At 44.8% G+C, this 21,699-nt stretch overlaps 1 protein-coding gene across 1 annotated transcript in view; it reads left to right on the plus strand.

Moving 5' to 3' along the window:
- The window catches only part of LOC106563669 (short transient receptor potential channel 5), a 49,701-nt gene that overhangs the window by 11,488 nt on the left and 16,514 nt on the right, over positions 1-21,699 (plus strand). The window contains exons 2-9 of the mRNA XM_045690123.2: positions 1,933-2,367; positions 5,019-5,336; positions 5,440-5,643; positions 10,222-10,558; positions 10,811-10,950; positions 12,131-12,453; positions 13,505-13,700; positions 14,808-15,017. Of these exons, the coding sequence (XP_045546079.1) occupies positions 1,978-2,367; positions 5,019-5,336; positions 5,440-5,643; positions 10,222-10,558; positions 10,811-10,950; positions 12,131-12,453; positions 13,505-13,700; positions 14,808-15,017 (2,118 nt within the window). The 5' untranslated portion in view covers positions 1,933-1,977. The remainder of the gene's footprint in view (positions 1-1,932; positions 2,368-5,018; positions 5,337-5,439; positions 5,644-10,221; positions 10,559-10,810; positions 10,951-12,130; positions 12,454-13,504; positions 13,701-14,807; positions 15,018-21,699) is intronic.

Here is a 21,699-nt window from a genome sequence, read left to right on the forward strand (position 1 = left end):
CACTGTTGTGTCGTCAGCAAACTTAATGATGGTGTTGGAGTCGTGTTTGGTCACGCAGTCGTGGGTGAACAGGGAATACAGGAGTGGACTAAGCACGCACCCTTGAGGGGCCCCAGTGTTCAGGATTAGTGTGGCAGACTATTAGTGTGGTTGCCTACCCTTACCACCTGGGGGCATCCTGTCAGGAGTTCCAGGATCCAGTTGCAGAGGGAGGTGTTTAGTCCCAGGGTCCTTAGCTTAGTGATGAGGTTTGTGGGCACTATGGTACTGTAAGTCGCTCTGGATAAGAGCGTCTGCTAAATGACTAAAATGTCAAATGTAAATGTGTTGAATGCTGAGCTGTAGTCAATGAATAGCATTCTCACGTAGGTGTTCCTTTTGTCCAAGTGGTAAAGAGCAGTGTGGAGTGCGATTGAGATTGCATCATCTGTGGATCTGTTGGGGTAGTATGCAAATTGGAGTGGGTCTAGGGCATCCAGGAGGATTCTGTTGATGTGAGCCATGACCAGCCTTTCAAAGCACTTCATGGCTACCGACGTGAGTGCTGGACGGCGGGCAGGTGCGGGCAGCGATCGGTTGAAGAGCATGCATTTAGTTTTACTTGCATTTAAGAGCAGTTGGAGGCCACGGAAGGAGAGTTGTATGGCATTGAAGCTCATCTGGAGGTTAGTTAACACAGTGTCCAAAGAAGGGCCAGAGGTATACAGAAGGGTGTCGTCTGCGTAGAGGTGGATCAAATAATCATCAGCAGCAAGAGCGACATCATTGATGTATACAGAGAAGAGAGTCGGCCCGAGAATTGAACCCTGTGGCACCCCCATAGAGACTGCCAGAGGTCCGGACAACAGGCCCTCTGATTTGACATACTGAACTCTATCAGAGAAGTAGTTGGTGAACCAGGTGAGGCAATCATTTGAGAAACCAAGGCTGTTGAGTCTGCCAATAAGAATGTTGTGATTGACAGAGTCGAAAGCCTTAGCCAGGTCGATGAATACGGCTGCACAGTAATGTCTCTTATTGATGGCGGTTATGATATCATTTAGGACCTTGAGTGTGGCTGAGGTGCACCCATGACCAGCTCTGAAACCAGATTGCATAGCGGAGAAGGTACGGTGGGATTCGAAATGGTCAGTAATCTGCTTGTTAACTTGTCTTTCGAAGATCTTAGAAAGGCAGGGTAGAATAGATATAGGTCTGTAGCAGTTTGGGTCTAGAGTGTCTCCCCCTTTGAAGAGGGGGATGACCGCGGCAGCTTCCCAATCTATGGGAATCTCAGACGATATGAAAGAGAGGTTAAACAGGCTAGTAATAGGGGTTGCAACAATTTAGAAAGACGAGGTGGTGGCGGTGGGGTGGCAGAGGGGCCCCACTAGTTCCTCCATCTATGGGCTTCTTCCCTCTGCTGTCAGTTTCCAGGGGGGAAAAAACTCTTGCAGTGATCAAACAGAGAGCCCGTTTATCCTACTGATACATTCAGCTGTGTGGAGCGACATCGTAGGAGGAGGCTGTGAATTTGGCAGTCCAATTTATGCTTGATCCGAAAATGTGGTCGGCGGCGCCGTGTGGAGGGTGTGACGCCTCCGGAGGCACGCAAAGGCCAAATTGTGCTCCGAAATCGTATCGCCGTGCTACTCTCAAATTTTGTAACAATCTGGAGGGCTCCGTATAGCTCCGCATTGACATGATTGGCTGATGGTAGGTGAGGGCGGGAAGACCTGTATAAACACAAACTCACTTCCTTGACAACTTTCTTCACAACAGCTCTGCGCTGCTCCGCGAACCACAAAAAGTATGTTTGCTTTGACTTCTGCAGAGGCCGCATCACAGTAAATGCTGTATTGCCATACAGAGCCTTTTAGGCTATCAACACTGTCCTACTGCACAATATGTGGAGAACAAAACGAACCCATGCTGTTTTTTGTTTGCCCCCAGATTCCAATCTCCCAGTAGGTCGTGAGTGACGCTGACTGTGTGCACATGATGAATCCCATGGCCCAGCTGTACTACAAGAAGGCGAGCTACTCGCCGTACCGCGACCGCATCCCGCTGCAGATCGTGCGGGCGGAAGCGGAGCTGTCAGCGGAGGAGCGGGCGTACCTGACGGCGGTGGAGAAGGGCGACTATGCCGGGGTGAAGCTGGCCCTGCAGGAGGCGGAGATTTACTACAACATCAACGTGAACTGTCTGGACCCGCTGGGGCGCAGCGCACTGCTCATTGCCATCGAGAACGAAAACCTGGAGGTGATGGAGCTGCTGCTCAACCACGGCGTGCACGTGGGCGACGCGCTGCTCTACGCCATTCGCAAGGAGGTGGTGGGCGCTGTGGAGCTGCTGCTGTCCCACCGCAGGCCCAGTGGAGAGAAACAGGTAAGGAGGACCATAGGAGCACATTTCAGCTAGTAGCCTAGGCCTCAGGGGCGAAAATCTGATATCAACTTTGGGGGGGACAATTACATGAGATTTTCTCAAGAGCAATTCCTGAGGGGGACACCAAAAGTAGTGCTGTAACACATAGCCTACATTGTAATATGGTAAATGTATATTGAGGAACCAAAGAAATAAGGTGTTTGCCGTACTCCTAACTACCGGTACCCAAAACTACACAACTACTCACAACAGCAATACCATTGCCTTTAACAAATCTTAGTTCAGTCACCAGTTTAAGTTGAGAGTGGGGGTTTCCATGGCATTTTCCAATTATGTTCCTATTTTACAAGTAAAAAAAATGGACAACCTTTCATAATGTTGCCAAACAAAGACTCAACAAACTTACCTGAGACTCCCTGTCTATGCCAGTCTGTCCCTGCATATCTGTCCCCAACTCTGCTGTCTGTGTGCCATCTGTTGCCTGCTCTGCCTTATGACATCATTGTGAAACATTTCCATTAGAATTTCATTTCTTTCTTATGAACATTTTATCAACTAGTCTTTGAGATATTAGGCTACTAGGGTTCTTACTTTGCGTTTCGGTGTACTGAAAAATACTCTGATGTCCGTCTTTTATTTTTCTGCCATTTTTCTACCTGGCTGGCTGGCTACACACACACACACACACAGTGTGTAGGTTATTTACAGTAGGAGATGGGCTTCTATCATCTTATCTTTTATCATTCTATTTGGGCTTCGATCTAAAAGGTAGCTAGCAAATGTGAAACGGATTAAAATGACAAGATTTGACAGCTGTATGAGTTCACCATTTACACAACATATGCTGCAACCTTTTGTAATTTTAATAGTTTGTTTCATATTGGCTGGCTTCCAACAATAGCTGAATTTGCAAAGCTAGCGAGCACCAATTCAGTTTCAGTGGTGTTTGCTATAATCTTTGCTTCCCGGGTTAAATAAAATAAATAAATAAAAGTTCCCTTGCGACAATTTAGCTTTTGCAATGAGACCATTAAATATATTTAAGACAATGGTAGAAGAGAGTGTAGTTCTGTTCAGTTTGGACTTCAGTTTATCGCTAACCTTATCACAGGGACTTTGAAGCACTAACTTACATCATCTGCATGCTGATCTCGGAATAAATTGACGATAGCAAAGATTCCATCTTTGACGAAGCCACATAAATGGAATAGTTACTAGCTAGCTTAATAGTTCATATTTGCGCGCTAGCTCTGCATATTCAGCTAGTGTGTGTGCGCGATTGACTGGATTAACCTCACGTCAGTTACGTTCATTTCGTGCCTTTCAGACAGTGGCTACGACCCCTCTGTTACCTTGCCAGTGGATCAAACCATTGTGAGGAAAAGGGTGGGGGGGGTCGCAATCTTTTGAAACTTAAAAACGCGCTATTAAGTGTCTATAATCAGCACAATTGCTTTCATTGCGTATTATTAATATTATTTAAATTACATAGTTATGTTTCAGTGATATATTGGGGGGGACAAATCATATTTTTCCCAGGATGGGGGGGTCGTGTCCCCCCCGTCCCCCCCGCGATTTCCGCCCCTGCTAGGCCTACAAGGTCCTTACTGTAGCCCAATTAGCATGATGGTTACATGTTATGTATATGTTCTCCTGGTTATATACATGTTATGTATATGTTCTCCTGGTTATATACATGTTATGTATATGTTCTCCTGGTTATATACATGTTATGTATATGTTCTCCTGGTTATATACATGTTATGTATATGTTCTCCTGGTTATATACATGTTATGTATATGTTCTCCTGGTTATATACATGTTATGTATATGTTCTCCTGGTTATATACATGTTATGTATATGTTCTCCTGCTTATATACATGTTATGTATATGTTCTCCTGGTTATGTATATGTTATGTATATGTTCTCCTGGTTATGTATATGTTCTCCTGGTTATATACATGTTATGTATATGTTCTCCTGGTTATATACATGTTATGTATATGTTCTCCTGGTTATATACATGTTATGTATATGTTCTCCTGGTTATATACATGTTATGTATATGTTCTCCTGGTTATATACATGTTATGTATATGTTCTCCTGGTTATGTATATGTTCTCCTGGTTATATACATGTTATGTATTGTTCTCCTGGTTACGTACATGTTATGTATAGTTCTCCTGGTTACATACATGTTATGTATAGTTCTCCTGGTTATATACATGTTATGTATATGTTCTCCTGGTTATATACATGTTATGTATATGTTCTCCTGGTTATATACATGTTATGTATAGTTCTCCTGGTTACATACATGTTATGTATAGTTCTCCTGGTTATATACATGTTATGTATAGTTCTCCTGGTTACATACATGTTATGTATAGTTCTCCTGGTTATATACATGTTATGTATATGTTCTCCTGGTTATATACATGTTATGTATAGTTCTCCTGGTTACATACATGTTATGTATATGTTCTCCTGGTTATATACATGTTATGTATATGTTCTCCTGGTTATATACATGTTATGTATATGTTCTCCTGGTTATATACATGTTATGTAAGTTATACAGGTTATGCTCTTGCCTGGGCGCATTCATTAATCCCTCTCCACCCCAACCCTCTGTTCTCTTCTCCAGGTGCCCAACCTGATGATGGATACCCAGTTCTCAGAGTTTACCCCTGACATCACACCCATCATGCTGGCAGCTCACACCAACAACTACGAGATCATCAAGCTGCTGGTCCAGCGCAAGGTGACCATCCCCCGGCCACACCAGATCCGCTGTGACTGCGTGGCGTGCGTGTCCAGCTCCGAGGTGGACAGCCTGCGCCACTCCCGCTCTCGCCTCAATGTCTACAAGACCCTAGCCAGCCCGTCCCTCATTGCCCTGTCCAGCGAAGACCCCATCCTGACCGCCTTCCGCCTGGGCTGGGAGCTGAAAGAGCTGAGCAAGGTGGGGAACGAGTTCTGTCTGGATTACCAGGATCTGTCCCAGTAGAGTTAAGGGTTTATGAAGGGTTTATAAAGTGTTTTTAACTAGTGTATGACTCTTCCAGGTGGAGAATGAGTTCCGTCAGGAATACGAGGAGCTGTCCCAGCAGTGTAAGCTGTTTGCCAAGGACCTGCTGGACCAGGCCAGGAGCTCCAGAGAGCTGGAGACCATCCTCAACCACCGTGACTACCTCAGTGAGGAGCTGGATCCAAAGGACTGCCGCGACCTGGCCAAGCTCAAACTGGCCATCAAGTACCATCAGAAAGAGGTGAGAGGGAGAGGAGAGAGGGCCGTGCAGAAGATGTCTGTCTGGTATAGTGAGGGTGTCCTTAGTTGAATGGATTGGCACTGTATCAGGTGAAGTGCTCACTGGGCAGTATGCTGGCAGTGTTACCTATTTCAACAAGCACATTTTCCTGTATGCTTGTGATAAAATCGCTAAAGTGACAATGATGAATTTCCATGCGTTGTTTCCTAGGATATTTCTTTATGCAGCAAAATGTCAGTTGCTGCCAGTGACAAAACACTTGACTAATAATAATTTAGCACACTAGAGGAAATGAACCTGACATTTGAGAAGAGAGCAGTGACTAGAAGAGATCTGTTGTAGACAATGGAAGCTTGATGGTCGAGCACTTTAATTCAAATCGTCTTGATATTGAACAGTGATTACAGGACCAATTTGAGATGTGTCAGAAATTGTAGTCATCTCACCATCTATTTATAAAAAATATCTACAGGAATAGCATGTAGAAGTGAGTCACAGCGTTTAAGTCTAAATGAAACGAGACACAGGCAAGTCGAGAGCTTGGGTGATCAGCTGGCTTGTGTTCTCTCATTGCCAACTAAAGGGATATATTCACAGTTTACTATACCACTGAGAATTCTGCCATTCTATTGCTTCTTTTTGTTGGTATAAAATACATTTGGCACGCTATCTTTCCTTCCCTTTTGTACCCCGGGAGAGGTCTGACAAACACACCCTCACATATGTGTGGGCCAAACAAAAGCACACACTCATCCTCACTCACATACAGACACGCACACACTCCTCTTGATTGGAATGCTGGCATTTGGCTGCTCCTTTGTTGTGAGCTGAATACTGTATTTCTCTCTGCAGTGTAATAAATTCTCAGTCTTCTCCAGCTCTGCGGGGCTGTTAAGAGAACCTAACCAACCACACTGGGGAAAAGGCCAGGTAGAATAATCATGCCTCGTCAGAAAGTAGGCTACAGGTAGAATAATCATGCCACTACAGTCAGCAACACTCTCAGTTCAGTCAGCATTCGGACATCTTATGGTTGGTTAAAGTTACCTTATTTAAAACAGCAATCATTCTAGAGGTAGATGGTCAGAGATGAATGTAGATTGTGTGCAGACAAGGACAGCATATTCACGAGGGAGTTGAGGGCCTGGTTGTCAAGGAGAAGTAGGGAGACATTGGGGTGGTGGGAGGACAGCAGGGTTAAACTAGTCGAATTCAGCATGTGCATCAAATATTCACACATCAGGGAGGAGGGGGAACTACTGTTTGGGCTTGATAGAATCAGCTGCTCTGCTGGGACTGGTTACCCAGCATGCCACAATTAGTAAAGTCGTTGGTCCCTCATCCCTATGCATCCACAATCAAATCAAACTTTATTTGTCACATGCGCCGAACACAACATGTGTAGACCTTACGTGAAATGCTTACTATCAAGCCCTTAAACAACAGTGCAGTTCAAGAAAGAGTTAAGAAAATATTTACCTAATAAACTAAAGTAAAAAATGTGAAAAAGTAACACAGTAAAGTAACAATAACGAGGCTATATACAGGGGGTACCGGTACCGAGTCAATGTGCAGGGGTACAGGTTAGATGAGGAATTTGTACATGTAGGTAGGGGGGAAGTGACCATGCATAGATAATAAATAGCAAGCAGCAGCAGTGTAAAAACAAAGAGGGGGGGGGGGTCAATGTAAACAGTCCAGGTGGCCATTTGATTAATTGTTCAGCAGTCTTATGTCTTGGGGGTAGAAGCTGTTAAGTAGCCTTTTAGACCTAGACTTGGCGCTCTGGTACCGCTTGCCGTGCGATAGCAGAGAAAACAGTCTATGACTTGGGTGAGTCTTTGGAGTCTTTGACAATTGTTTTGGCGTTCCTCTGGGCCGTACGCACTACTCTCTGTAGCGCCTTACAGTCAGATGCCGAGCAGTTAGCATACCAGGTGGTGATGCAACCGGTCAAGATGCTCTCGATGGTGCAGTTATAGAACCTTTTGAGGATCTGGGGACCCATGTCAAGTCTTTTCAGTCTCCTGAGGGGGAAAAAGTTTTGTTGTGCCCTCTTCATGACTGTCTTGGTGTGTTTGGACCATGATAGTTTGTTGGTGATGTGGACACCAAGGAACTTGAAACTCTCGACCCGCTCCACTACAGCCCTGTCTATGTTAATGGGGGCCTGTTCGGCACGCCTTTTTCTGTAGTCCACGATCAGCTCTTTTATATTGCTCACATTGAGGGAGAGGTTGTTGTCCTGGCACCACACTGCCAGGTCCCTGACCTCCTCCATAGAGTCTCATCATTGTCGGTGATCAGGCCTACTACTGTTGTGTCGTCAGCAAACTTAATGATGGTGTTGGAGTCATGTTTGAATAGGGAGTACAGGAGGGGACTAAGCACACACCCCTGAGGGGCCCCAGTGTTGAGGATCAGCGTATTAGACATGTTGGTGCCTACCTTACCACCTGGGGGCGGCCCGTCAGGTAGTCCAGGATCCAGTTGCAGAGGGAGGTGATTAGTCCCAGGGTCCTTAGCTTAGTGATGAGCTTTGTGGGCACTATGGTGTTGAACGCTGAGCTGTAGTCAATGAACAGCATTCTCACATAGGTGTTTATTTTGTCCAGGTGGGAAAGGGCAGTGTGGAATGCGATTAAGGTTGCGTCATCTGTGGATCTTTTGGAGCGGTATGTGAATTGGATTGAGTCTAGGGTATCCGGGAGGATGCTGTTGATGTGAGCCGTGATCAGCCTTTCAAAGCACTTCATGGCTACCGACATGAGGACAAGGACTATGGAGGTCTGCTTTAAACATGTAGGTATTACAGACTCGGTCAGGGAGAGGTTGAAAATGTCAGTGAAGACACTTGCCAGTTGATCCGCGCATGCTTTGAGTACAGGTCCTGGTAATCCGTCTGGCCCCGTGGCTTTGTGAATGTTGACCTGTTTAAAGGTCTTGCTCACATCGGCTACCTAGAGCATTATCACACAGTCGTCCAGAACAGCTAGTGCTCTCATGCATGCTTCAGTGTTGCTTGCCTCGAAGTGAGCATAAAAGGCATTTCTCTCGCTGGTAGGCTCGCATCACAGGGCAGCTCGCAGCTGGGTTTCCCTTTGTAGTCCATAATAGTTTTCAAGCCCTGCCACATCCAACGAGCGTCAAAACAAGTGTAGTAGGATTTAATCTTAATCCTGTATTGACGCTTTGCTTGTTTGATGGTTCGTCTGAGGGCATAGAGGGATTTCTTATAAGCGTCCGGATTAGTGTTCCGCTCCTTGAAAGCGGCAGCTCTAGCCTTTAGCTTGATGCGGATGTTGCCTGTAATCCATGGCTTCTGGTTGGGATATGTACGTACTGTGGGGTAGACGTCATTGATGCACTTATTGATGAAGCTGATGACTGAGATGGTATACTCCTCAATGCCATTTGATGAATCCCAGAACATATTCCAGTCTGTGCTAGCAAAACAGTCCTATAGCGTAGCATCCGCGTCATCTGACCACTTCCGTATTGAGCGAGTCACTGGTACTTCCTGCTTTAGTTTTTGCTTGTAAGCAGGAATCAGGAAGCTTGAATTATGGTCAGATTCGGCAAACTGAGGGCGGGGGAGAGCTTTGTATGCATCTCTGTGTGTGGAGTGAAGGTGGTCTAGAGTTTTTTTCCTCTGGTTGCACATGTGACATGCTGGTAGAAATTAGGTAAAACTGATTTAAGTTTGCCTGCATTAAAGTCCCCGGCCACTAGGAGCACCGCTTCCGGATGAGCATATTCTTGTTTGCTTATGGCCTTATACACCTGGTTGAGTGCGGTCTTAGTTCCAGCATCGGTATGTGGTGGTAAATAGACGGCTACGAATAATATAGATGAGAAGTCTCTTCTTAGATAGTGTGGTCTACAGCTTATCATAAGGGACTCTACCTCAGGCGAGCAATACCTAGAGACATCTTTAATATTAGACATTGCGCACCAGCTGTTATTGACAAACAGACACACTCCCCAGCCCTCGTCTTACCAGACGTAGCTTCTCTGTCCTGCTGGTACATGGAAAATCCCTCCAGCTCTATATTATCTGTGTCGTCGTTCAGCCACGGCTCTGTGAAACATAAGATATTGCAGTTTTTATTGTCCCGTTGATAGTATAATCTTGATTGTAGGTTATCCATTTTATTTTCCAATGATTGCACGTTGGCCAATAGAACGGATGGCAGTGGGAGTTTACTCACTGGCCTATGAATTCTCAGAAGGCAGCCCGACCTCCGCCCCCTTTTTTTCTGTGCTGTGTCAAGGTCAGAGGTCATCTGTGGGAGGTTAGCTCCAGGGACTAACACAGGGAAGTTAGTTTTACTGCAGGAAAGTTGGCGAGAGCCTGGGACTTTACGTAGTACACATCACCTTTATATCTGAAGCACTACGTGGCAGAATCATATTAAAGATATGTACGATATCCATGCTTCTATTGTATTAGATTTTCTGAATTTCTTGGTGGTTGGACGTACTATCAATCTGTACAACACTGGCCCAGTCTGATACTATTGTTTTGATTTCCCTTATGGATCTTCTTCCTGTATCTGTCACTGTCTTCCTCTCCAGTTTGTGTCCCAGCCAAACTGCCAGCAGCTCCTGGCCACCCTGTGGTACGACGGTTTCCCGGGGTGGCGCAGACGCCACTGGGCGGTCAAGCTGGTCACCTGCTTTACCATCGGCCTGCTCTTCCCCATCTTCTCCCTGGTCTACCTGCTGGCCCCCAGGAGTGCCCTGGGCCTCTTCATCAAGAAGCCCTTCATCAAGTTCATCTGCCACACAGCCTCCTACCTGACTTTCCTTTTCCTCCTCCTCCTGGCCTCCCAGCACATCGTGAGAACAGACCTGCACGTCCAGGGCCCACCGCCCACCGTGGTGGAGTGGATGATCCTTCCCTGGGTGCTGGGTGAGCAGGGGGTGGGGTGGGGGCGAAAAGGTGACTGGGGAGAGCTAACTTTATCGTTAGAAACCACTCTAATAGGTTGTAACTTGTAATTGGGTGGATAATGAGAAATTCAATGCTGAATTTTGCTGCAGTTAATCTGTTTCTGATTTGGACTAGCTATAAGTTTACAGTGTAAAACTAGTGTGACAGGTGCCATTAATTGCAGTGTGCAATGTCACTTGTCTTACTGACTGACACCTGTCTGCCCTTAAGGCTTTATCTGGGCTGAGATAAAGGAGATGTGGGACGGCGGTTTCACTGAGTACGTCCATGACTGGTGGAACCTGATGGACTTTGCCATGAACTCTCTCTACTTGGCCACTATCTCACTGAAACTAGTTGCTTACTTCAAGGTACGTGTATTTTTTTCAAGATGAGCTGATGCTATTGTGAGGGTTAAGAAATTCCTGCCTATTTATTCTTGCCAATGTACATATTCCAACATAACCGTGGCCTTCTGATATGTAGCTAACGGTACTCTCTCTCTCGTCTCCACAACAGCTCTCTCTCTCTCTCTCTCTCTCTCTCTCTCTCTCTCTCTCTCTCTCTCTCTCTCTCTCTCTCTCTCTCTCTCTCTCTCTCTCTCTCTCTCTCTCTCTCTCTCTTGTCTCCACAACAGTACAACAGCTCTCTCTCTTGCTTCCACAACAGTACAACAGCTCTCTCTCTTGTCTCCACAACAGCTCTCTCTCTCTCTCTCTCTCTCTCTCTCTCTCTCTCTCTCTCTCTCTCTCTCTCTCGTCTCCACAACAGTACAACAGCTCTCTCTCTCTCTCTCTCTCTCTCTCTCTCTCTCTCTCGTCTCCACAACAGTACAACAGCTCTCTCTCTTGCTTCCACAACAGTACAACAGCTTTCTCTCTCTCTCTCTCTCTCGCCTCTACAACAATACAACAGCTCTCTCTCTCTCTTGTCTCCACAACAATACAACAGCTCTCTCTCTCTCTCTCTCTCTCTCTCGTCTCCACAACAGTACAACAGCTCTCACTCTCTCTCTCTCTCTCTCTCTCGCCTCTACAACAATACAACAGCTCTCTCTCTCTCTTGTCTCCACAACAATACAACAGCTCTCTCTCTCTCTCTCTCTCTCTCTCTCGTCTCCACAACAGTACAACAGCTCTCTCTCTCGTCTCCACAACAGTACAACAGCTCTCTCTCTCGTCTCCACAACAGTACAACAGCTCTCTCTTGTCTCCACAACAATACAACAGCTCTGTCTCTCTCTTGTCTCCACAACAGTACAGCAGCTCTCTCTCTCGTCTCCACAACAGTACAACAGCTCTCTTTCTCGTCTCCACAACAGTACAACAGCTCTCTCTTTCTCGTCTCCACAACAGTACAGCAGCCCTCTCTCTCTCTCGTCTCCACAACAGTACAACAGCCCTTTCTCTCTCTCTCTTGTCTCCACAACAGTACAACAGCCCTTTCTCTCTCTCTCTTGTCTCCATAACAGTACAACAGTACTCTCTCCCTCTCTCTCTTGTCTCCACAACAGTACAACAGCTCTCTCTCTCTCTCTCGTCTCCACAACAGTACAACAGCTCTCGGCCGCGGGAGGAGTGGGAGATGTGGCACCCAACGCTGATCGCCGAGGCCCTGTTTGCTATCGCCAACATCTTCAGCTCCCTGCGCCTCATCTCCCTGTTCACAGCCAACTCCCACCTGGGGCCTCTGCAGATCTCCCTGGGACGCATGCTGCTGGACATCCTTAAGTTCCTCTTCATCTACTGCCTGGTGCTGCTGGCCTTCGCTAACGGGCTCAACCAGCTGTACTTCTACTACGAGACCAAGGCCTCGGACGAGCCCAACAACTGCAAGGGCATCCGCTGTGAGAAGCAGAACAACGCCTTCTCTACGTGAGTCATCTCATCTGAGACCCTTTGTCCTGGGGATATGAGAACGGAGAAAGACAAATACTGTGTAATGACAAAAGGAGGGGTTTGGATAAACAGAAAGAAGGGTGTATAGAGAGATGGACGAGACCAGTACATTCTGAGACAAGGAAGGGAGTGAAGAAGGAGAAGGCAGGGTAAAGTAAGGAGGTTAGAGGGAGGAGGTTAGAGGGAGGAGGTTAGAGGGAGGAGGGTAGAGGGAGGAAGGTAGAGGGAGGAGGGTAGAGGGAGGAGGGTAGAGGGAGGAGGGTAGAGGGAGGAAGGTAGAGGGAGGAGGGTAGAGGGAGGAGGGTAGAGGGAGGAGGGTAGAGGGAGGAGGGTAGAGGGAGGAGGGTAGAGGGAGGAAGGTAGAGGGAGGAGGGTAGAGGGAGGAGGGTAGAGGGAGGAAGGTAGAGGGAGGAAGGTAGAGGGAGGAGGGTAGAGGGAGGAGGGTAGAGGGAGGAGGGTAGAGGGAGGAGGGTAGAGGAAGGAAGGTAGAGGAAGGAGCTTGAAATAAATTGAGAGAGGAGGAGAATATGAAGAGATGTAAATAGAGAGAACTGTTTGGGAAGAGGAGCAGGAAGAGGGTAGCAGGTACAAAACAGGGTCTTATACTCCAATACCTATTACAATAGAAAAGCCCTTTTCATTTGTCCCACAAAGAAACTTACAGTATACACAATCCTCTCCCTCTCCCGTAATGAATAAAATATACGGCAGTGTACTAAATCTCATTTGCTTTCTCCAGCCCCTGAGTCATTCTGGAGAATGAGCAGTTTGTATCTCTCGCCTCCATCTGCTTTTGGAGGTTTTAGTGGTTCATTGAGTTACCGTAATGCAAAAGATCAGTTTAGGATTCAAAGGCTTCTGCTGTCTCGCTTTCTAATCCTTGCTCTTTGTTGGCAACACTGCATTTGCAGCTTACAGGACTATGGTAATCGTTTCTGGCTCATCAAAGTCCAAATAAAGGGTTTTGTAGAAAAACACAAAACTCAAAGAAAGTCTCTCTCTGTCTCTGTATGGTGTTCTTTCCCAGGCTGTTTGAGACGCTGCAGTCCCTGTTCTGGTCGATATTCGGCCTGCTCAACCTGTACGTGACCAATGTGAAGGCACGCCATGAGTTCACAGAGTTTGTGGGAGCCACCATGTTCGGCACCTACAACGTCATCTCCCTGGTGGTGCTGCTCAACATGCTCATCGCCATGATGAACAACTCCTATCAGCTCATCGCTGTGAGTCACACACACACACACACACACAGCTGTCTGCTGGCTCCTTTATTATGGGAACTCACATCCCACTGGTTACACTCTGGTTGAATCAGCGTTGTTTCCACGTCATTTCAATTCAATTACGTTGAACCAATGTGGAATAGACATTGAATTGATGTCCTCGCCCAGTGGGATGGCAATCTTTTTTTGTGGAGTTCTTGCTGGTGCGTATGAGTAAAGACTTTGGTTTGCAAAAAAAAACAAATAATGATCGCTGCATGCTGAGCATGCGTGTCTTGCAGTTGATCTCCAGAAGTTATGCAAAGCGTCTCTCACTCTCTGCAGGAATAAGAACCGGATGAGTAATTGTCATAAAATATATTGTAGATCATGAAGGTTTTATTGAAGGTGATAGTTTTTACCTCAGAGAGTCTGTATTTTTCTGGTGCTGCATCACACAGACATATTGTTATCCTTTATTTTCCTCCATGTAACCTTTCTGCCAGAGCTTTATGTAAGACGAGATAGAGGCCTTCCGCCCATCACTCTCCCTGGGAGCTGTGGGAAAAAACCTAAGTACACAACACACAACACACACACACACACACACACACACACACACACACACAGACACACACACACACACACACACACACACACACACACACACACACACACACACACACACACACACACACACACACACACACACACACACACACACACACACAGACACACACACACACACACACACACACACACACACACAGACACACACACACACACACAGACACACACACACACACACACAGACACACACACACACACACACACACACACACACACACACACACACACACACACACACACACACACACACACACACACACACACACACATCCTTTAATCAACCAACCAAACCCTCACCTCTCCACTCAGACAACAGCTTATTGCCTGAGGCACATCTATGGAAGGGGAGACAGGATGTAACTACAAGTATTTTAGCCCTGCTATTAAGTGGGTTGTCATCACCCTCAGTGATAATAATGGTGACTGAATAGGATGTAAGAGTTTCAATTCTGCTAATGAATACTCAACCTCCTTTAATATCTAAATGCCCTTGTACAGGACCATGCGGACATTGAATGGAAGTTTGCCCGCACCAAGCTGTGGATGAGTTATTTTGACGAGGGAGGAACTCTCCCGCCACCCTTCAACATTGTCCCCAGCCCCAAGTCAGTGTGGTACCTGTGTGTGTGGACGTACAACCGCCTGTGTGGAGGGAACCTGCCCAGCCCTGACGACCGGAGGAAACACGAGAACTTAAAGGAGTTCACGGTAAAACATTTACAAACCTGTACAGTCAACATAGTATACAGTGTACAAACGTTCACTACATTTCCCCAGGCAGTTTCCTTTTGCTGTGTCATATCAGAGAACGATGTTCATGTTCACACTCTTTCATGTGATTGGTTCAGTAGCCATCATTGTCCTGTTCTTCTATTTCCATATAATAACCAAACAGGATCCTTGCCTGTATATGTCATGGAGAGCTTTAGAATGGTGTTGGGGCTATCAGTATTTGGCCCAGCTGGGATGTTACTGACTAGGGGCTGTATATTCTGGTTGTTCAGCTTCCAGCTGAAGTGAGCAGGCACATGTTGCCAAGCAACCCTGCTTCATGCTCCAAATTCCCTGGACGTTTCCCATTCAGCTGAACTTCTCTCCTCTGCCAGCAGCAATCGCCTGTTCTACTGTTCTCATAGTCTACCGTTCTACTGTTCTCATAGTCTACCGTTCTACCGTTCTACCGTTCTACTGTTCTCATAGTCTACCGTTCTACTGTTCTCATAGTCTACCGTTCTACTGTTCTCAGCTACCGTCTCACCTGTTCTACTGCTCTAGCTACCGTTCTACTGCCTCTCTACTGTCTCTGCATAGTCTACCGTTCTACTGTTCTCATAGTCTACCGTTCTACTGTTCTCATAGTCTACCGTTCTAACATTCTACTGTTCTACTGTTCTCATAGTCTACCGTTCTACTGTTCTACTGCTCTATCATTCTACTGCTCTACTGTTCTCATAGTCTACCGTTCTACTGTTCTCATAGTCTACCGTTCTACCGTTCTACTGTTCTCATAGTCTACCGTTCTACTGTTCTCATAGTCTACCGTTCTACTGTTCTACTGTTCTCATAGTCTACCGTTCTACTGCTCTACTGTTCTACTGCTCTACTGTTCTCATAGTCTACCGTTCTACTGTTCTCATAGTCTAACCTTCTACTGTTCTCATAGTCTACCATTCTACTGTTCTCATAGTCTACCATTCTACTGTTCTCATAGTCTACCGTTCTACCGTTCTACTGTTCTACTGTTCTCATAGTCTACCGTTCTACTCTTCTCATAGTCTACCGTTCTACTGTTCTCATAGTCTACCGTTCTACTGCTCTACTGTTCTACTGTTCTAGTGCTCTACTGTTCTCATAGTCTACCGATCTACTGTTCTACGCCTGTCTCCGTCACGCTACGCTCTACGCCGCACGCTCTAGCTCCGCCTGTCTACTGTTCTACTGTTCTCATAGTCTACCGTTCTACTGTTCTACTGCTCTACTGTTCTACTGTTCTACTGTTCTCATAGTCTACCGATCTACTGTTCTACTGTTCTCATAGTCTACCGTTCTACTGCTCTACTGTTCTACTGTTCTACTGTTCTCATAGTCTACCGATCTACTGTTCTACCGTTCTACTGTTCTCATAGTCTACCGTTCTACTGCTCTACTGTTCTACTGTTCTACTGCTCTACTGTTCTCATAGTCTACCGATCTACTGTTCTACTGTTCTCATAGTCTACCGTTCTACTGTTCTACTGCTCTACTGTTCTACTGCTCTACTGTTCTACTGTTCTCATAGTCTACAGTTATACTGTTCTCATAGTCTACCATTCTACTGTTCTACTGTTCTACTGTTCTCATAGTCTACCAATCTACTGTTCTACTGTTCTCATAGTCTACCGTTCTACTGCTCTACTGTTCTACTGTTCTACTGTTTTCATTGTCTACAGTTCTACTGTTCTCATAGTCTACCGTTCTACTGTTCTACTGTTCTCATAGTCTACTGTTCTACTGTTCTCGTAGTCTACTGTTCTACTGTTCTCATAGTCTACCGTTCTACCGTTCTACTGTTCTCATAGTCAACCATTCTACTGTTCTACTGTTCTACTGTTCTACTGTTCTCATAGTCTCCCGTTCTACTGTTCTCACAGTCTACCATTCTACTGTTCTACTGTTCTACTAGTCTACCGTTCTACTGTTCTACTGCTCTACTTTTCTCCTGTTCTACTATTCTCATAGTCTACTGTTCTACTGTTCTCAAAGTCTACCGTTCTACTGTTCTGCTGTTCTCATAGTCTACCGTTCTACTGTTCTCATAGTCTACCGTTCTACTGCTCTACTGTTCTACTGTTCTACTGCTCTACTGTTCTCATAGTCTACCGATCTACTGTTCTACTGTTCTCATAGTCTACCGTTCTACTGTTCTACTGCTCTACTGTTCTACTGTTCTCATAGTCTACAGTTATACTGTTCTCATAGTCTACCATTCTACTGTTCTACTGTTCTCATAGTCTACCAATCTACTGTTCTACTGTTCTCATAGTCTACCGTTCTACTGCTCTACTGTTCTACTGTTCTACTGTTTTCATTGTCTACAGTTCTACTGTTCTCATAGTCTACCGTTCTACTGTTCTACTGTTCTCATAGTCTACTGTTCTACTGTTCTCGTAGTCTACTGTTCTACTGTTCTCATAGTCTACCGTTCTACCGTTCTATTGTTCTCATAGTCTACCGTTCTACTGTTCTCATAGTCAACCATTCTACTGTTCTACTGTTCTACTGTTCTACTGTTCTCATAGTCTCCCGTTCTACTGTTCTCACAGTCTACCATTCTACTGTTCTACTGTTCTACTAGTCTACCGTTCTACTGTTCTACTGCTCTACTTTTCTCCTGTTCTACTATTCTCATAGTCTACTGTTCTACTGTTCTCAAAGTCTACCGTTCTACTGTTCTGCTGTTCTCATAGTCTACCGTTCTACTGTTCTCATAGTCTACCGTTCTACTGCTCTACTGTTCTACTGTTCTACTGCTCTACTGTTCTCATAGTCTACCGATCTACTGTTCTACTGTTCTCATAGTCTACCGTTCTACTGTTCTACTGCTCTACTGTTCTACTGTTCTCATAGTCTACCGTTCTACTGTTCTCATAGTCTACCGTTCTACTGTTCTCATAGTCTACTGTTCTACTGTTCTCATAGTCTACTGTTCTACTGTTCTCATAGTCTACTGTTCTACTGTTCTCATAGTCTACCGTTCTACTGTTCTCATAGTCTACCGTTCTACTGTTCTCATAGTCTACCGTTCTACTGTTCTCATAGTCTACTGTTCTCATAGTCTACCGTTCTACTGTTCTACTGTTCACATAGTCTACCGTTCTACTGTTCTACCGTTCTACTGTTCTATTGTTCTACGGTTCTCATAGTCTACCTTTCTACTCTTCGACTCTTCTCATAGTCTACCGTTCTACTGTTCTCATAGTCTACCGTTCTACTGCTCTACTGTTCCACTGTTCTAGTGCTCTACTGTTCTCATAGTCTACCGATCTACTGTTCTACTGTTCTCATAGTCTACCGTTCTACTGTTCTACTGCTCTACTGTTCTACTGTTCTACTGTTCTCATAGTCTACCGATCTACTGTTCTACTGTTCTCATAGTCTACCGTTCTACTGTTCTACTGCTCTACTGTTCTACTGTTCTACTATTCTCATAGTCTACCGATCTACTGTTCTACTGTTCTACTGCTCTACTGTTCTACTGTTCTCATAGTCTACCGATCTACTGTTCTACCGTTCTACTGTTCTCATAGTCTACCGTTCTACTGTTCTACTGCTCTACTGTTCTACTGCTCTACTGTTCTCATAGTCTACCGATCTACTGTTCTACTGTTCTCATAGTCTACCGTTCTACTGTTCTACTGCTCTACTGTTCTACTGCTCTACTGTTCTACTGTTCTCATAGTCTACAGTTATACTGTTCTCATAGTCTACCATTCTACTGTTCTACTGTTCTACTGTTCTCATTGTCTACCAATCTACTGTTCTACTGTTCTCATAGTCTACCGTTCTACCGTTCTATTGTTCTCATAGTCTACCGTTCTACTGTTCTCATAGTCAACCATTCTACTGTTCTACTGCTCTACTGTTCTACTGTTCTACTGTTCTCATAGTCTACCGATCTACTGTTCTACTGTTCTACTGTTCTCATAGTCTACCGTTCTACTGTTCTACTGCTCTACTGTTCTACTGTTCTACTGTTCTCATAGTCTACCGATCTACTGTTCTACCGTTCTACTGTTCTCATAGTCTACCGTTCTACTGCTCTACTGTTCTACTGCTCTACTGTTCTCATAGTCTACCGATCTACTGTTCTACTGTTCTCATAGTCTACCGTTCTACTGTTCTACTGTTCTACTGCTCTACTGTTTTCATTGTCTACAGTTCTACTGTTCTCATAGTCCACCGTTCTACTGTTCTACTGTTCTCATAGTCTACTGTTCTACTGTTCTCGTAGTCTACTGTTCTACTGTTCTCATAGTCTACCGTTCTACCGTTCTATTGTTCTCATAGTCTACCGTTCTACTGTTCTCATAGTCAACCATTCTACTGTTCTACTGTTCTACTGTTCTACTGTTCTCATAGTCTCCCGTTCTACTGTTCTCACAGTCTACCATTCTACTGTTCTACTGTTCTACTAGTCTACCGTTCTACTGTTCTACTGCTCTACTTTTCTCCTGTTCTACTATTCTCATAGTCTACTGTTCTACTGTTCTCAAAGTCTACCGTTCTACTGTTCTGCTGTTCTCATAGTCTACCGTTCTACTGTTCTCATAGTCTACCGTTCTACTGCTCTACTGTTCTACTGTTCTACTGCTCTACTGTTCTCATAGTCTACCGATCTACTGTTCTACTGTTCTCATAGTCTACCGTTCTACTGCTCTACTGTTCTACTGTTCTCATAGTCTACCATTCTACTGTTCTACTGTTCTCATAGTCTACCGTTCTACTGTTCTCATAGTCTACTGTTCTACTGTTCTCATAGTCTACTGTTCTACTGTTCTCATAGTCTACCGTTCTACTGTTCTCATAGTCTACTGTTCTACTGTTCACATAGTCTACCGTTCTACTGTTCTACTGTTCTACCGTTCTACTGTTCTCATAGTCTACCGTTCTACTGTTCTATTGTTCTACGGTTCTCATAGTCTACCTTTCTACTCTTCGACTCTTCTCATAGTCTACCGTTCTACTGCTCTAATGTTCTACTGTTCTCATAGTCTACCGTTGTACTGTTCTACTGTTCTACTGTTCTCATAGTCTACTGTTCTACTGCTCTACTGTTCTCATAGTCTACCGTTCTACTGTTCTACTGCTCTACTATTCTACTGTTCTACTGTTCTACTTTTCTACTGTTCTCATAGTCTACAGTCCTGCTGTTCTACTGTTCTCATTGTCTACCGTTCTACGGTTCTACTGTTCTCATAGTCTACCGTTCTACTGTTCTCATAGTCTACCGTTCTACTGTTCTCATAGTCTACCGTTCTACTGTTCTCATAGTGTACTGTTCTACTGTTCTCATAGTCTACCGTTCTACTGTTCTACTAGTCTACTGTTCTACTGTTCTTGTAGTCTACCATTCTACTGTTCTCATAGTCTACCGTTCTACTGTTCTACCATTCTACTGTTCTACTGTTCTCATAGTCTACTGTTCTACTGTTCTCATAGTCTACCGTTCTACTGTTCTCATAGTCTACTGTTCTACTGTTCTCATAGTCTACCGTTCTACTGTTCTACTGTTCTCATAGTCTACTGTTCTACTGTTCTCATAGTCTACCATTCTACTGTTCTACTGTTCTCATAGTCTACCGTTCTACTGTTCTACTGCTCTACTATTCTACTGTTCTACTGTTCTACTTTTCTACTGTTCTCATAGTCTACTGTTCTACTGTTCTCATAGTCTACCGTTCTACTGTTCTCATAGTTTACTGTTCTACTGTTCTCATAGTCTACTGTTCTCATAGTCTACTGTTCTACTTTTCTCATAGTCTACCATTCTACTGTTCTCATAGTCTACCGTTCTACTGTTCTACTGCTCTACTATTCTACTGTTCTACTTTTCTACTGTTCTCATAGTCTACAGTCCTGCTGTTCTACTGTTCTCATTGTCTACCGTTCTACTGTTCTACTGTTCTCATAGTCTACCGTTCTACTGTTCTCATAGTCTACCGTTCTACTGTTCTCATAGTCTACTGTTCTACTGTTCTCATAGTCTACCGTTCTACTGTTCTACTAGTCTACTGTTCTACTGTTCTCATAGTCTACCGTTCTACTGTTCTCATAGTCTACCGTTCTACTGTTCTCATAGTCTACTGTTCTCATAGTCTACTGTTCTACTGTTCTTGTAGTCTACCATTCTACTGTTCTACTGCTCTACTGTTCTCATAGTCTACCGTTCTACTGTTCTACCATTCTACTGTTCTACTGTTCTCATAGTCTACTGTTCTACTGTTCTCTTAGTCTACCGTTCTACTGTTCTCATAGTCTACTGTTCTACTGTTCTCATAGTCTACCGTTCTACTGTTCTACTGTTCTCATAGTCTACTGTTCTCATAGTCTACCGTTCTACTGTTCTCATAGTCTACCGTTCTACTGTTCTCATAGTCTACTGTTCTACTGTTCTCATAGTCTACCGTTCTACTGTTCTCATAGTCTACCGTTCTACTGTTCTCATAGTCTACCGTTCTACTGTTCTCATAGTCTACCGTTCTACCGTTCTCATAGTCTACCGTTCTACCGTTCTCATAGTCTACCGTTCTACTGTTCTCATAGTCTACTGTTCTACTGTTCTCATAGTCTACCATTCTACTGTTCTACTGTTCTCATAGTCTACCGTTCTACTGTTCTCATAGTCTACCGT

Source organism: Salmo salar, chromosome 11 (assembly GCF_965601325.2).
Source record: "Salmo salar chromosome 11, fSalSal1, whole genome shotgun sequence".
Lineage (NCBI taxonomy): Eukaryota > Metazoa > Chordata > Actinopteri > Salmoniformes > Salmonidae > Salmo > Salmo salar.